We start from the raw sequence: 16,936 nt of genomic DNA, 5'->3' as shown, positions 1-16,936 counted from the left end.
GCCGGCTTTGCTCCACGAGCGGCGGACGTGGTCGCTGGGCTCGTTGCCGGCGATAACTCGGTGCCGGTGACGCCAGCCAATGTTCAGTCCTCGCGCCGGCGGCTCCCTCCACCTGCCCCGACGGCGAGGGGCGGGGCGGGCCCGGCGCGGAGGCGTCACGCGCTCCATGGTAACGACGCGCGGCCCGAAGATGGCGGCCGGGTGCAGGGGAGCCGCAGATTACGCGTGTCCAGGCCCCGGCCGGAGCCGGTGGCGCCGCGGCGGCCCTCTGTGGGTCCGAGGCGTCTTACTGCTGTTAGGCGGGCTCCCGACCAGCGTCACAACTCTTCCTGTTTCCTTGGGCAGTGCCCCTCCCTGCCGGCACCACGTCCCCTCTGACACCGAGGTAGGGCGAAGGAGGGGCGGGAGCGGGCCTTAGGAGGGGAAAGTCACTCGGGAGGGGCTGGCGCCGAGAGCAGTGTTTGGGAGAAGGTGTTCTGCAGGAGAACCCGAATTTGGAACCGAGACTGGACTGGCAGGGCTGCGACCTCCGTCAGCCGCCTGCACCCCGCGAAGGCTCTGTTAGGCATTCGGAACCTCATCTCTTTCCTGCGCGGAGGCCGTGCTTGGGAGGTGGCCCTGGGAGCCGGGGTTCTGGGACTGGAGCATGCCTCAGAACCACCTGGAGCGATGTGCCAACACAGATTGCGCCCCGGCTTTCTGGCTTGGGATGGGTCCCCAGGATCGGCCGTTCAAGTTCCTAGGTGGCGATGCTGCTTGTCAAGGAACCGCACGTTGGGAACGACTGATGGGAAGATTTGGGAAGGTGTAGAAAGGAGAGCCAGACAAAAGGTGTTGAGGGAAATGGGGGGGGGGGGGGGGAGCTGTTCTGGAAACAAAATCCAGGTTCATTTTCAAGTGATTTTTGCTGCGCCAAGTTCCGCTGCCCTGGAAGTGCCTGCCTGCTTCCCACCTTATTTTTCTCCCTGTTTAAGTTCTTCGGGCAGCCTGCTGTTCTTTCCATTTCATAGTGTGGCTTATCTGTGTTGTATTGAGGCATGGAATGACCAAGTACTGCCCTGTGGTAATGGCTCCTTCTTCAAGCGGGTCTTGCCTTTGTAGTTAAATTGTAAGGTGCCTTGGGATAAGGTTCCTGTCGCAAGACACAGAACTTAGCTCTGAAGTGGGCCCACAATACTCTATTATTCTGGGACCAGAGGGCCAGTACCTGGAGCAGGGCTGCATGTTGTGATTGGGCTTACAGTCTGTCTTAGTACTTCAGGCAAGATTCACTTGGAATTTTCAATTCAGCCTAGAAATCCTCCATGACCACTCATTTTTGTGGTAAAAAGTATCACATGCATACTTTTTGATTTTGCCATGTGAGGCAAAATCCTAAGTTTGAGGTTAGTAGCAGTATTACAGCTTTTATCATGACATTGCATTTTGGCTCCCCCCCCCCCTTTCAATTTAATTCCCACAAAGCCCTGTTTTTTCTCTTTGAATTTGAGTTAAAATAAGAGAAAGCAGTTCAGATAACTGTAGAATTTGTGTGCTAGAAGGAACCTTGGTAACTGCTTCCTTTTAGTGGTGTTGCCAGTGTGCCAATCCCCAAGTTGTATTTGACCGTCTCCATGGTAGGGAAGGTTTTCTGTCCGGGGCAGCTCCTTTGCTTTGGGGATGACTGTTGTTAAAGTTTGTTTTATGGAGCTGAAAGCTTCCTGAAGCTGCTGCCCATTATATCTATTTGTATCTCTTGTCTGACCAAAGTTCATGGTTTTAGTGCTTAAGTTCTGGGAAGGTCTCATCCCTAAGAAATTTTCCTGGTTCTTCATGAAGTGTATATATATCATCCTTACCATTTGCCTTTCTTTGTCCTGGTTACAGTCTACCAAATCACTCTACTCATACTAGTGGCTACACCTGTGTTAAATGCTGCAGGAAGTTACAGTAACCTTTTTTGTCTAGATGGTGACAGGGAACTGCAAACACATTGACTTGTTCTTAACTAAAGCATATCAATTTTTCTTTTATTTTTATTATATAAATTAAATAAAATCAATAATATGATGACTCCATGGACCCATCTCCTACCTTTGGTGGGGGGGCAGATAATACAAAATTTTCCTGTTTCTTTTAAAGTGTTTGTTCATTTGTATTTATTCAAAAGGCAGAGTAACAGAGAGCTTCCATCCACTAATTCACTCCCCAAATGCCCACAACAGCTAGGGCTCTGATGGGCCAGAGCCAGGAACTCCATCTGGTCTCTCTGATGGGTAATAGGAACCCAAGAACTTACGCTGTCATCCCCTGCCTCCCAGGTGCATTAGCAGGCAGCTGGATCACAAGTGTAGAGCAGCTGGGACTTAAGCGGGCATTCCAGCTTGAGTTAAGCCACAGCTTAACTTGCTGCACCATAGTGCCCTCCCTCTATTCCTGGTTTTCTAGTTTTATCATGAATCAGTGTTGAATTTTGTGAAATGACTTTCCTGCGTCAGCTGATATGACCACATGACTTCTTCTTACTCTGTCGATATTGTTAATGATACTTATTTTTTAAAAATACTGCATGAGGGACCGGCTCTGTGGCACAGCAGGTTAAAGCCCCGGTCTGCTGTGCCAACATCCCATATGGGTGCTGATTCAAGTCCTGGCTGCTCCACTTCCAATCCAGCTCCCTGCTAATGTGCCTGGGAGTGCAGTGAAGGACAGCCTAAGTGTTTGGGCCCTTGCACTCATGTGGGAGATGCAGAAGAGGCTCCTGGGTTCAGATCGGCTCAGCTTGGGCCATTTGGGAAGTGAACCAGTGGATGGAAGAATCTCTATCTCTACCTCTCTCTATAACTCTTTCAAATAAATACAAAATAAATATGTTTTAAAATACTGAATGAGCCTTGCATTACTGTAATTAACCTCACTTGAGGAGGGGCAAGTGCTTGGCACAGCCATGAAGACACCCTCAGGCATTATGGTATTATGGAGCACTGGCTTAAGCTGCCGCTTGGGGTGCTGGCATCCCAAAATCTGTGTGCGGTTTGAGTCCCAGCTGTTCTGCTTCCCATCCAGCTTACTGCTGATGTATCTAGGAAGGCAGCTGATGGTGGCCCAGGGGAATGTGCACCTGTGACCCATGTGGGAGACCAGGATGGAGTTCCTGGCTCTTAACTTCAGGCTGGCCCCGATCTGGCTGTTGGAGCCATTTGGGGAATGAATTAATGGATGAAAACTCTCTCTCTCTCTCTCTCTCTCTCTGTGTGTCTCTCTGTTGTTCTGCCTTTCAAATAAGTAAATGAATAAATCTTAAAAAAAAAAAAAAGGAAGTGGAGCAACCAGGGCGTGAACCAGTGCTCATTGAAGTGCCTGGGTTTGAGTCCTTGTTCCACTCCTCATTCCAGCTTCCTACTATTGTGTACCCTGCGAGGCAGCAGGTGAAGGTTCAAGTATTTGGGTCCCTGACACCCACATAGGAGTCTTGAATTGAGTTCCTGCCTCCTGAGCATTCAGGGAGTGAACCAGAGGATGAGCTCTCTTTCTCTCTGTCTCTGCCTTGCAAACAAAGTCAATAATTCAAAGTCTTTTAAAACCCCATCTCACTTGATTATGATGTATTCCCCTTTTTACATTTTGCTTGATTTGATCTTAAAATAAATCTTTTAAAGATGTACTTATTTAAAAGGCAGAGTGGCAGACAGATTGTCCATCAGCTGGTTCACTCTGCAAGTGACTGCAGCAACTCTGACTGAGCCAGGCGAGAGCCAGGAGCCAGGAACTCTCTCTGGGTCTCCCATGAAGGTCACAGGGATACAAGCACTTAGGCTATCTTCCATCCCTTTCCTAGGTGCACTGTCAGGGAGCTGGATCAGAAGTGGAGCATCTGGGACAAACTGATGCTTATGTGGGATGCTGGCATTGCAGGTGGAGGCTTAATCTGTGCCACAGTGTCAGCCCCTGGTCTGCTAATAATTTGTTGATTTTACATTATATTCATGAGAGATTTTGATCTGTAGTTTTTGTTTTGTTTTTCAGAATTTGAGAGACATCCAGGGACAAATCAACAAAAATAGAAAGCATGTTCCCCCCTCTACGGTTCACTCTCCAAAGCCTACAACTGCAGGGACTGAGTCAGGCTGAAGCCAGGATCCATCCCAGAGCTCAGTCCAGTTCTCCTCTGTGGGTGGCAGCTATTTGAGCCATCATCTGCTGCCTCCCAGGGCATGTGTTAACAGCAGGCTGGAATCAGGAGTGGAGCTAAGAATCAAACCCCGACTCTGATAGCAAATGCATGTGTCCCAGCCAGCATCTTAACTGCTAGGTCCAGCAGATGCCCTGCAAGGTGCCTTTTCTAAGCAGCAGTCTCAGGCCTGCTGGCTTAGCTCTTTTCTACACAGCAGTCTCTTATATCTACTCACATATCTGCCCTTTTTACTGGTCTTCATTCCTTCCTATAGAACCTGATGGCCATCTGTGTCATTCCAGTGACCTTTAGCATTTCCTGCAGTGTAAGTCTATGAGCAATGGATTCTTCCAGTTTCATTTATCTAAAATGTCTATGTCTTCCTCATTTCTGGAGGGTAGTCTCATTGAATTTGGATTTCTGCGTTGCCTGTCTTGCTTTTAGCCCTTTAGGTATTTGCTCCACTGTCTTTTCATCTCCATTGCTTTTTAAAATTTAGTTATCTATTTTTATTCATTTGAAAGTCAAAGAGATAGACAGATGGAGATCTCTCATCCAGTGATTCACACCCCAGATCCTCACAATAGCCAGGGATAGGCCAGGCCAAAGCCAGAAGACTAAATCCCATTCTCGCATGTGGAAGGGAGGGTACCTACTTGACTGCTCGTTAGCAGAAAGCTGGAATGGAGAGTGGAGCTGGGACTGGAACCCAGGCCCTTGTATATGTGAAGCAGGCATCCAAAGCATTGGCTTAAAGGCTGTGCCAAATGCCTGCCTCTCCATTGTTCTTGATAAAAAATAACTTCCTTTTGGAAGTTCTCCCACTTTTAGAGAATGTGTCATTTTTCTCTCTTTGCTTTCACATTTTTCTCTTTATTTTTGGATTCTACAAGTTTGGTGTACCTGAGTGATGGATCTTTGTTGTTGTTGTTGTTGTTGTTGTTGTGTGTGTGTGTGTGTTTTGACAGAGTGAACAAAAAGGGAAGAGGGACAGAAAGGTTTTCCTTTTTCCGTTGGTTCACCCCACAATGGCTGCTGCGGCCGGCGCACCGCGCTTATCCGAAGGCAGGAGCCAGGTGCTTCTCCTGGTCTCCCATGCGGGTGCAGGGCCCAAGGACTTGGGCCATCCTCCACTGCACTCCCAGGCCATAGCAGAGAGCTGGACTGGAAGAGAAGCAACCAGGACTAGAACCCTGGGTGCCAGCGCCGCAGGCGGAGGATTAGCCTATTGAGCCACGGCGCCACCGGATCTTTGTTTTTTTAAATACCACTTGAGTTTCAGTAAACTTTTTAGATCTATAAGTTGATGTCTGTCCTCAAATTTGAAATTTTTTCCTTTTTCTTCAAATATTTTCTCTGTCTCAATGTTTTTCCTCTCCTTGTAGGATTCTAATTCTAATGAATTATATGTCTGTTAGAATGTTTGGTATTAGCCCCTCATTCTCTCAGGCTATATTTCCTTAGTTTCCCCCTTCTTCAGTTGTATAATTTCTTTTGATCTGTCTTAAAATTAACTTATGCTTCTGCCATCTCCAATATTATTTTCTTTTAAAAAATTTTTATTTTACTTATCTGTAAAGCAGAGAAAACAAGAGAGAGAGACAGACAGACACATAGACAGAAATCTCACATCCACTGGTTTAGTCTCCAAATGCCCACAACAGTACAGGCTGAGCTAGGCTAAAGCTGGGAGACAGGAATTCAATCTAGGTTTCCCATGTGGGCGTCAGAGGACCATTACTCGAGCCGTCACTTACTACCTCCCAGGGTATGCATAAATAGAAACAGGAATCTGGAGCAGAGCTGGAGCTTGAACCCAGACACTCTGGTATAAGATGCGGGTGTCCCCAGCAGTGTCTTAACTACTATGCCAAATGGCACTCTTCCAGTTTCCTCTAATCCTTTCCAGTGAATTTTTCATTTTAGTGGTTGTGCTTTTAAGTTCTAGAATTCCATTTTATTCTTTCCCATAGTCTTCTCTGTTGAGGTTCCCCATCTACTTACTCATTATGTATAGATTTTCCTTTAAGTACCTGAACACATTTAAACTGCATCAGAGTTTAAATTCAGATCATCTTAGGGTCAGTTTCCATTCACTGCTTTTTTCCTCAGTATGGGTCACATTTTTAATTTTTACTCTGGTGGCTACCAATTTTTGGTCAAATAATGGACACCATGTGTAATGTGTTGTAAAGACTCTGGACTCTCTGTGTTCCTCTGTACCCAAAATTCCAGACTCTGTCTCCTGTTGCTGGCAGTAGCTCATGTCTTGCTCACTTCAGCTTTTTGCTGCTGTTCTTTGATGAGTTTTACTCTACACATGTGTAATTTTAGTAGCCAGCCCAAGAATTAGGTGGGTGATCAGTTAGGGATCTGATTTGCAGATTTTTTGGGAACCCACTGTGCCTTCTGCCTGTGTGGGACTTCCTTCCTACCTTTGTGTGTTGCAAGCTCAGACACAAAGACTGAAGAGTGCTTACAGGCAAAAACTCAAGACTTGTGGGTCTCAGAGAGGTCTAATTGCTGTGTTCCAAGGGTAGCTTGATCCAGATGCTGCTGTCCTTTTTACCCACAGTACCTTTAAATTGTATTGTTTGTAATGTTTTATCCAGATTTTGTAATGTGTTATCTGCAGGGAGGTTAGTCATATTAAGCTGCTGTTCCAGTAGTTCCCAATATCTATTTTTACATGTAATTGCTAAGCTTTATACCCCTGATTTTGTACTTTGCCCTATGGTGTATTGCATCTGAGTTCAGAGGTATGTTGATCTCCATTTCACTCTTTCAAGTCGTTCATGAAATACTACCTTCTCCCTGAAGCATCTATATAGTTAAGTTTCTTTAAGTCTGACTTAAGTTCCTTCCTTTTGTAATCTTTATTCATTTTATTATAATAATTATTAGGTTTATTTATCCTTCATTAACTTGAACCAATTAAAAAAGAAGATCTTAGGGCCATGTCTTGTGGTATGGTGGGTTAAGCCACCATTTGGGAGGCCCATATCCTGCATCAGAGTCCTGGCTCTTCCATTTCTGATCTGCTAATGTACATCCTGGGAAGCAACAGGTGATGAGTCTGTGCCACCCAGGTAAGAGACAGGAATGGAGTTTCAGACTCCTGGCTTTGGCCTGGCCCAGCCCCTACTGTTTTAGGCATTTGGAGGTGAACCAGTGGTTGGAAGATCTCTTTCTCTGTTACTCTGCCTTTCAAATACACACATATCTAAATACACACACAAATATCTTTAAAAAAAAAAAAAAAAGAAAGAAAGAAAAGAAACTTTGCTGAGATCAGAGTTAGCAAGTCTGGAGGCAAGAATAGAGCCCTAGCAATTGGTAGACTAAATCCTTAATCCCTGGCTTCTGGAGGGTTTTGAATATCAATTTAAAGATTGAAGACTGCAAGTTTCCTAAAATGCTGCTGAGAATACCGTATCCCATTGCTGTGCTCAAACAGTTTTGATAGCTTTTTACTGGCAATATAATAATCTGTTCCCTGGAGATACGGGTTACATGGAATGGGGAAAAGATTAGAAGTAGGGTGTCAGAACATTACTGTAGAGTAGGTGATAGGTATTGTGGCAATCTGTGACTGCTACTATGTTATGGTAATAGCCCAAAGGCAAGGCGTAGTTGCTTTTCTAGAATATATAAAATTTCCTTTTTCTTGTATAAGTCTTCAGAAATAGTACAGAAGAAAAAAAAAAAAAGAAATAGTACAGAAGAAAAATGTGATTGTTCATTGCTGGAGTCATAAGAATGAGACAGTATAGCTAGAACAGCTTATTTTTTTCCTCTCTTATTCCTGCCTGAAAAAATCATGTAGTGTGAACTGGAAAAAGCATTCAAAGGGAAACTCTTTTTTTTTTTTTTTACAGGCAGAGTTAGAGAGAGAGAGAGACAGAGAGAGACAGAGAGAAACAGAGAGAAAGGTCTTCTTTCCATTGGTTCACCCGCCAAATGGCCGCCACGGCTGGCACTGCGCTGATCCGAAGCCAGGAGCCAGGTGTTTCCTCCTGGTCTCCCATGCGGGTGCAGGGCCCAAGGACTTGGGCCATCCTCCACTGCCTTCCCAGGCCACAGCAGAGAGCTGGACTGGAAGAGGAGCAACTGGGACAGAATCCGGCGCCCCGACTGGCACTAGAACCCGGTGTGCCGGCGCCGCAGATGGAGATTAGCCAGTGAGCCGCGGCGCCGGCCAACTCTTTTTTTTTTTTTTTTTTTTTTGACAGGCAGAGTGGACAGTGAGAGAGAGAGACAGAGAGAAAGGTCTTCCTTTTGCCATTGGTTCACCCTCCAATGGCCACAGCGGCCAGCGCGCTGCGGCCGGCGCAGCGCGCTGATCCGATGGCAGGAGCCAGGAGCCAGGTGCTTTTCCTGGTCTCCCATGCGGGTGCAGGGCCCAAGCACTTGGGCCATCCTCCATTGCACTCCCTGGCCACAGCAGAGGGCTGGCCTGGAAGAGGGGCAACCGGGACAGAATCCGGCGCCCCGACCGGGACTAGAACCCGGTGTGCCGGCGCTGCTAGGCGGAGGATTAGCCTAGTGAGCCGCGGCGCCGGCCTTTTTTTTTTTTTTTAAGGAAAGTTTTGTGCTGTTTTAAAGTGGTCTCTTCCTGTCATGTTCTGAAGACTCAAAAGTCAATAAAAAAATAATCTATATAAAAACTACAAATAAGCCACAAATCTAAAATCTTTTTGGCAGCTTCTCTCCCCAGAATGATTTTTTTTTAAAGGGCCATTTAATATTTATTTGAAAGTCAGCGACAGGGAGAGACAGAGAGAGATCTTCCGTCTGCTGGTTCACTCCCACATGACCGCAATAGCCAGAGCTGGGCAAGACCAAAGCAAGAAGTCAGGAGTTGGGTCTCCCACATGGCTGCAGGGGCCCAAAGACTTGGACCATCTTCCATTGCTTTCCCAGGTGCATTAGCAGGGAGCTGGATTGGAAACTGAGCAGCTGGGACTTGAACTGGTCCCATATGGCATCCATATGGGATGCCAGCGTTACAGGCAGCGGGTTAACCTGCTGTGCCACAGTGCCAGCCCGTCATAGAATGATTTAGTCATGTAAGTCCGCAGTATTGGACTCCTAGACAGTAGTGTTTCCTTGGAAGGTGCTTAAGATTCAGGAATCATAAATGATGAGTATGAATGCACCTAGGGACTTTTTCTCAGGATATTATATTTGAGATTTAATTAATTAACTTTAAGTTTGGGTCCCAGTTGGCTAATCTATATGGCTTTAAGTTTTTTGTCAAATCTTCCCCTTTTTCAGGTCATAAATAAGGTTCATCTTAAGGCAAATCATGTTGTGAAGAGGGATGTTGCAGAGCATTTAAGAATCAAAACTGTGTATGATAAAAGTATTGAAGAGTAAGTACACCATTATTTTTCAAAATTTTTATTATACATATAAATATTATAATATTTGTAATGTTACCTGACATTTTAAGAAGTCCATAAATGGGGTTAAAATAGGACTAGTGTACCTTTAAGATAAAATTAAGCTGAAAATGCCTTTTAGTCTAAAAAGATAGAAGCCAGGGGATATAACTAAAGTCTATATATCATGAATAATTTAAACAGAATAAATATGAATATTCATGGGTATGGCCAATAACAAACCTGGAAGGTACTTGTTAATGAGTACCTGATGGAGAAATAACAAGTACTGATGCAAACAATAATAAGAAAGTTTATAAAATTATGACCAGAGAGATTATATAGTCCACACAGATTAATTATGAATCTGTAGTAGTTTATGCAGAATGTTTAGATATAGTTGTCGTCTCACCCTATCCTTAACATCCCAAGTGAATGAGAGAACTTGTGGTCACGTGTAGCACATGCTTTTGCATGCGGTGAACTCTCCAGGACTCATGGAGGTGAATTGAGATTTGGACAGCAGAGACTGTGGATAGCATTCTGTGGGCTCTTGACAGATGCATCCCAAGAGATGAGACAGTGTTCTGTTCTTATGTTCTTATGGCAATTCTTATGTTTTATGTCATCATTTTCAGGTTGCTTCCTGAGAAAAGATATCTTGTAAAGGTATGTAATAAATACTTATGGCTTAAATTGAATACTTAACATAGGTGCATCTTATCATATGTAAATTCTATCTCAGTAAAGGAAAAATAGAATGACTGTTTTGTGAATGACTGAATAAAAGATGTTGGTTGTGAGTATATTTATCATTTTACCAAAGGTATCTTTGTAATCTCACCAAAATTTTATTGATGTTTGATATTAAAGTAGTTTTTTTTTATACTTTTTTAATAAAAGGTTTATTTATTTATTTGAAAGGCAGAGCTACAGAGAGAGGGGAGGAGAGACAGAACTAGCTTCCACCCATTGGTTCACTCCCGAAATGGACACAGTGGCCTGGGCTGGAATGAAGCCAGGAGCCAGGAGCTTCATCAAGGTGTCTCACAGGGGTGGTAGGGGTCCAGGTACATTATCAGGGGGCTGGATTAGAAATGGAGCAACTAGGACTGGGAAACCACTGGTGCCCATATGGGCTGCTGGCACTGAAGGCGGCTGCTTAACCTGCTGTGCCACAGCGCCAGCCCTCCTTTTTTATACTTTCATATTGCATCTGTCTTCTCATTTTCTTACTTGCTCTCCCAAGGTGTTTGGGAGCAGGATATGATGAGGATAGATGAAAAAAATTATTTATGAAATACGTTGAGAACATTTGCATGAAGAACATTCTCTTGGCGGAAATGTCCTTTCCTGGAGATAAATTAAGATGATGGTGGAAATGCTGAGGTTGTTTATAGAAGTGCTAATCTCATTAGATGTTTATCTGTGTAAAGTCTAACTCACATATTAACCCAGTTCACTATGGGCCACAGGAATAGGTGAATAACTAGACGTAAGAGTTTCTTGGAGCCAGCGTTGTTTGTAGTGGGTAAAACTGCAGTCAGCCAGCAATCCCATATGGGCACTTGTTCTTGTACAAGTTTGTGTCCTGGCTGCCCCACTTCTGATCCAGCTCCCTGCTAATGGTCTGGGAAAATCAGTGGGAAGATGACCCAAATCATCTTTGGGCCCCTGCCACTCACGTGGGAGACCCTGCTGAAGCTCCCAGTTCCTGGCTCCAGCCTGGTTCAGTCCTAGCCATGGAGGCTACATGGGGAGTGAACCAGCAGATGGAAGGTTTCTCTCTCCTCTCTTTGTAACTCTGACATTCAGATAAACATAAACTTATCTAATGTTGGCATCATCTACATTGTCTCATATTTGAAGTAATCTAACTCATGGTTGAGATCTGTGCTTTTTAGTTTTCCATTTAAATGAGAGTAGGGAAGGAGGTTTCTACTCGGTGCTCTTTTCCTAGACTCAATTAGAATGTAAGGAAATTCCTTTCCTCTTAGCCTTACTGTACAACCTTTTACTAACTAGTGTCTGTGTTCCAGAGCCTTTTGTCTCTCAGTCATTATATCCTGTGCTTGCTTGTCTTAAATGTAATTTATCCCTTGACTATAGTTCTTTTTTTTCCAACTCTTTTAGAACAAACTTTTCCCACAAGCTATTTCTTATCTAGAGAAGACTTTCCAGGTTCGTCGACCTGCTGGCACTATCTTACTTAGCAGGTATGTCACATTAAACAGGGATTCTGTTCTTCATTCATTTAGTATTCTGCCCTTCCCATTCTACCAATATGGCCAAGTATGGAACTTACGCTAGGGTAGTTCACTATGCTTCTTAGAGACCAAGCAACAAGGTATTTAAAAAGATTAAAAATGTGCTCTGCTGGATCATTGTTCTTCCCTTGATTTTCCACCAGAAGGTGGCCCCCTGGGCTTCCTCCTAAGATGTAGCTGGCCAGTGTTCCACACACCCTCTTCCTTCCACATGCTCACAGTGTTGACTTCCTGAAGTATTTGGGTGTTTGAGTTCCCATAGTACCAAAATTCTTTTTTTAGGCTAGTTTCCTTGTTAAACTACTAGCCGTTATTAACTAATATATTGGTGACTAGTTTATTACCAGTGTTTTTAACTTCTCTAAACTGTTCTTTGTTTTAAAAAATAATTTGATACACACATGAACTGAAGACAATGTGCAACAAACCAGTACCTACGGAAGGAAAATGACCCTCATAGGTACTGTACTGGAGAGTGTGCCGCACACACCAAATGTGGTCCAGTCATAGTGCCTGAGGAGCATCTCCAGGTAACTCGCCCTGCGCTGCCGAGTGTTCACTCCTTAGGATAGCCTCAGGGGAGATTCTGAGTGTGTGAACGTCATTATGAAGTTTTGACAAACCTAATTGCAGAGGTTTGGTAGCTTCATTCCTCTCCCAAGAGTAATCAGAGTTAGGTATGCTGATTTTATTCTTTCTTTGATTTTCAAGAGAGTGTAATGATGTTTTCTCTCCATTTTTTCCCTCATTTGTCTGTGGGTTGCTGAATCAGTTTAACTTAGAACTTTATCTTTGTCCTTCAGAAATCGTTTTGGCAGATACATACCTCAGCTTTTTTTTTTTTTTTTTTTTAAGATTTATTTATGTATTTGAAAAGCAGAATGACAGAGAGAAAGAGACAGACAGACAGACATCTTCAGTATGTGGTTCACTCTCAGATGGCCTCAGTGACTGGGGCTGGGCCAGGCCAAAATCAGGAGACAGAACTCCATCCAGGTCTTCCCCAGGGACCATGTTATGCTGCCTTCCCAGGTGTGTTAGCAGGAAGCCAGGTCAGAAGTGGAGCAGCCAGGACTCAAACTGGTGCTCCAGTGTGGGATGCCAGTGTTGCAAATGGAGGCTTAACCTGCTGGGCCACGACGTTGGCCCCTGCCTCAGCTTATCAGAAGGGCACTTAGGGCCGGCGCCGTGGCTCAATAGGCTAATCCTCCACCTTGCGGCGCCGGCACACCGGGTTCTAGTCCCGGTTGGGGCGCCGGATTCTGTCCCGGTTGCCCCTCTTCCAGGCCAGCTCTCTGCTATGGCCAGGGAGTGCAGTGGAGGATGGCCCAGGTGCTTGGGCCCTGCACCCCATGGGAGACCAGGAAAAGCACCTGGATCCTGGCTCCTGCCATCGGATCAGCGCGGTGCGCCGGCTGCAGCGGCGGCCATTGGAGGGTGAACCAACGGCAAAAGGAAGACCTTTCTCTCTCTCTCTCTCTCTCACTGTCCACTCTGCCTGTCAAAAATAAAAAAAAAAAAAAAAAAGAAGGGCACTTAGAGGGGCTGGCATTGTGGTGCAGTGGGTTAAGCTGCCTCCTGTGACTCCATATGAGTAGCAATTCAAGTCACAGCTGCTCTACTTCCAATGCCGCTCCCTTCTAACATGCTGGGGAAAGGAGTGGCAGATGGCCGAAATGTTTGGGCCCCTGCCACCCATGTAAGAGACCCTAATCAAGCTCCAGGCTCCTGGCTTCTGCCTGGCTCGGCCCTGGCTGTTGTAGCCATTTGGAGAGTGAACCAGAAGATGGAAGATCTCTCCCTCTCCCTCTCCCTCTCCCTCTCCCTCTCCCTCTCCCTCTCCCTCTCCCTCTCCCTCTCCCTCTCCCTCTCCCTCTCCCTCTCCCTCTCCCTCTCCCTCTCCCTCTCCCTCTCCCTCTCCCTCTCCCTCTCCCTCTCCCTCTCCCTCTCCCTCTCCCTCTCCCTCTCCCTCTCCCTCTCCCTCTCCCTCTCCCTCTCCCTCTCCCTCTCCCTCTCCCTCTCCCTCTCCCTCTCCCTCTCCCTCTCCCTCTCCCTCTCCCTCTGTTTTCCTCTCTGTAACTCTGCCTTTCAAATAAGTAAATAAATCTTAAAAAAAAAAAAAAAAAGAAAAAGGCAATTTGGGGGCTGGCATTGTGGTGTAGCAGGTAAAGCTGCTGCCTGTGATGCCAGCATCCCATGTGAGCACTGGTTCGTGCCCTGGTTGCTCCACTTCCTTTTTTTTTTTTTTTTTTTTTTTTAAGATTTATTTATTTATTTGAAAGAGTTACAGAGAGGCAGTGAGAGAGAGAGAGTTTTTCCATCCGCTGGTTCACTCCCCAGGTGGCTGCAATTACGTCTTTCCCAGGCCATAGCAGAGAGCTGGATAGGAAGTGGAGCAGTTGGGACATGAACCGGCACCTGTATGGGATGCTGGCACTGCAAGTGGTAGCTTTACCCACTATGCCACAGCGCCGGCCCCAGCTGCTGCACTTCCAGTCCAGCTCTCTGCTAGTGATCTGAAGAAAACAGCAGAGGATGGCTGAAGTATTTGGGCACCTGTGACCTTTGTGGGGGACCTGGATGAAGTGCTGGTTCTATTGGCTGTCTGGGGAGTGAACCAGTGGATGGAAGATCAATCTCTTTCCTCTCTCTGTAACTCTTTCAAATAAGTAAATCAATCTTTTTTTTTTTTTTCTTTTTTTTGACAGGCAGAGTGGACAGTGAGAGAGAGACAGAGAGAGAAAGGTCTTCCTTTTGCCGTTGGTTCACCCTCCAATGGCCGCCGCTGCAGCCGGCGCACCGCGCTGATCCGATGGCAGGAGCCAGGATCCAGGTGCTTTTTCCTGGTCTCCCATGGGGTGCAGGGCCCAAGCACCTGGGCCATCCTCCACTGCACTCCCTGGCCATAGCAGAGAGCTGGCCTGGAAGAGGGGCAACCGGGACAGAATCCGGCGCCCCAACCGGGACTAGAACCCGGTGTGCTGGCGCCGCAAGGTGGAGGATTAGCCTATTGAGCCACGGCGCCGGCCCAGTAAATCAATCTTTTATTATTTTTTATTTGAAAGTCAGAGTTACATAGAGAAGGAGAGGCAGAGAGAGAGAGAGAGGTCTTCCATCTGCTGGTCCACTACTCAGTTGGCCGCCGTGGCCGGTGCTGTGCCAGTCCAAAGGCAGGAGCCAGGAGCTTCTTCCGGGTCTCCCATGTAGGTGCAGGGGCCCAAGGACTTGGGACACCCTGTACTGCTCTCCCAGACCATAGCAGAGAGCTTGATCAGAATTGGAGCTGCGGGGACTCGAACTGGCGCCCATATGGGATGCTGGCACTGCAGGCGATGGCTTTACCCACTATGCCACAGTGCTGGCCCCAATAAAATTTTTAAAAGACCATTTGATATCTCTTAAAATTAAGAATATGTATTATGCAATAAAATTATTATGCAAAATAATAATGCGAATTTATTCCATAAAAATACTAATAGCCATGTAATAAATATTCAAGGATGTTCTTTGCAAAACTGCAAATATGCCTATTTATGGTATTAAGTCATGGTATAACCATGTAATAACATGCTATGCAGTTGTTAAAAGAATGAAGTGGATCTCTATGGACTGACTTGGAAAGATGTTTAAGTCCTTGCTTACATTAAAAAAAAAAGGTGTAAATTAGTGTGTGTAGGCTATTTTATTTGAAAAGTATAGATATATGCATATGATTAAAAATTATGAAACAATCTGGAAGAATATACATACTAAAAAAAACCTGGACATATAGGGTGGGCATTGGCATAGTGGTTAAGCTGCTGCTTGGTAAGCCTGCACCCCATATCAGAGTATCTGAGTTCAAGTCTGGATATGCTTCTGAGTCTAGTTTCCTATTAAGGCACACCCTGGGGAGGCAACAGGTGATGGCTTAGGTACTTGTTTCCTTGCTACCTACATGGGAGACCCAGACTGAGTTCCAGTCTCGTGGCTTTGGCCTGGCCCAGTTCTGGCTGTGACGGTCATTTCTGTGGTGAACCAGTGCTCTCTCTTTCTGCCTTTCAAATAAGTAAATTAAATACATACATGTGTACGTAGGGTGTATATCAGAATGTTAATGGTTTTCTTAAAGAGTTATATTGTTTGGGGCTGGTATTTGGCCTGCTGTTTAAGACCCCTGCATCCCATATCAGAATACTTGGTTTTCATTTCAAGCTTCAGCTACCGATTCCAGCTTCCTGCTAATGTGACCCTGAGAAGCAGTGGTGATAGCCCAAGTAGTAGGATTCCTGCCACCTGTGTGGGAGACCTGGATTGTGTCCTAAGTTCTGGCTCCAAGTTCTGCCACCTTCTCCACATACACCCATTGCAGGCATGTGGGGAGTGAGCTGGCAGATGGGCGCTCCCTCTTGGTCTGCCTCCCAGCCTTTAAAATAAATAAATAAAAATTTTTTTTATTTATTTATTAATTAATTTATTTATTTATTTTTGACAGGCAGAGTGGACAGTGAGAGAGAGAAACAGAGAGAAAGGTCTTCCTTTGCCGTTGGTTCACCCTCCAATGGCCGCCGCTGCAGCCGGCGCACCGCGCTGATCCAATGGCAGGAGCCAGGATCCAGGTGCTTTTCCTGGTCTCCCATGGGGTGCAGGGCCCAAGCACCTGGGCCATCCTCCACTGCACTCCCTGGCCACAGCAGAGGGCTGGCCTGGAAGAGGGGCAACCGGGACAGAATCCGGCGCCCTGACCGGGACTAGAACCTGGTGTGCTGGCGCCGCTAGGCGGAGGATTAGCCTATTGAGCCGCGGCGCCGGCCCAATAAATAAAAATTTTAAAAATAAAGAATGACATTCAAGTAAATAATTTTTAAAAAAAGAATATAATTGTGGGGATGCTTTTTGTTGGTAAGCTATATGTTTTTGTGATTTTATACATTTATATACATATTATGTATACATGTTATATAAATGCATATAACAAATCTGAAGTTGGTACACATAAATTTGTATACATATAAATCTAAAGATATTATTGCTCTTGCTGTTTTTCTCTATTTTGCTACATCCTTTCATTACTTACAGAAAATGAATACATTAGTGAACATTGACTTTTTTAACTAAAAGTATATATTTATTTAATTTTTATTTATTTGAGA

General features: G+C 45.3%; 1 protein-coding gene across 7 annotated transcripts in view; it reads left to right on the top strand.

The window, feature by feature from the left end:
* LMLN (leishmanolysin like peptidase) overlaps positions 1-16,936 on the top strand; it is an 88,543-nt gene continuing 71,607 nt past the window's right edge. The window contains exons 1-5 of one of the 7 annotated variants that reach the window (XR_016233155.1): positions 1-385; positions 9,431-9,528; positions 10,176-10,206; positions 11,671-11,753; positions 12,217-12,334. Coding sequence is in view for 1 of the 7 variants with exons in the window: in XM_002716542.6 (XP_002716588.4) it covers positions 80-385; positions 9,431-9,528; positions 10,176-10,206; positions 11,671-11,753; positions 12,217-12,334 (636 nt within the window). In the remaining 6 variants the exon portion in view is untranslated. Of the gene's footprint in view, positions 386-9,430; positions 9,529-10,175; positions 10,207-11,670; positions 11,754-12,216; positions 12,335-16,936 lie in introns of those variants that run through there. The other 6 variants (XR_016233154.1, XM_002716542.6, XM_089331892.1 and 3 more) reach the window with 6 other exon arrangements.

This window comes from Oryctolagus cuniculus, chromosome 4, assembly GCF_051225735.1.
Source record: "Oryctolagus cuniculus isolate XC-2025 breed Fujian yellow rabbit chromosome 4, ASM5122573v1, whole genome shotgun sequence".
NCBI lineage: Eukaryota > Metazoa > Chordata > Mammalia > Lagomorpha > Leporidae > Oryctolagus > Oryctolagus cuniculus.
This window is presented reverse-complemented; position numbering and strand designations above follow the sequence as displayed.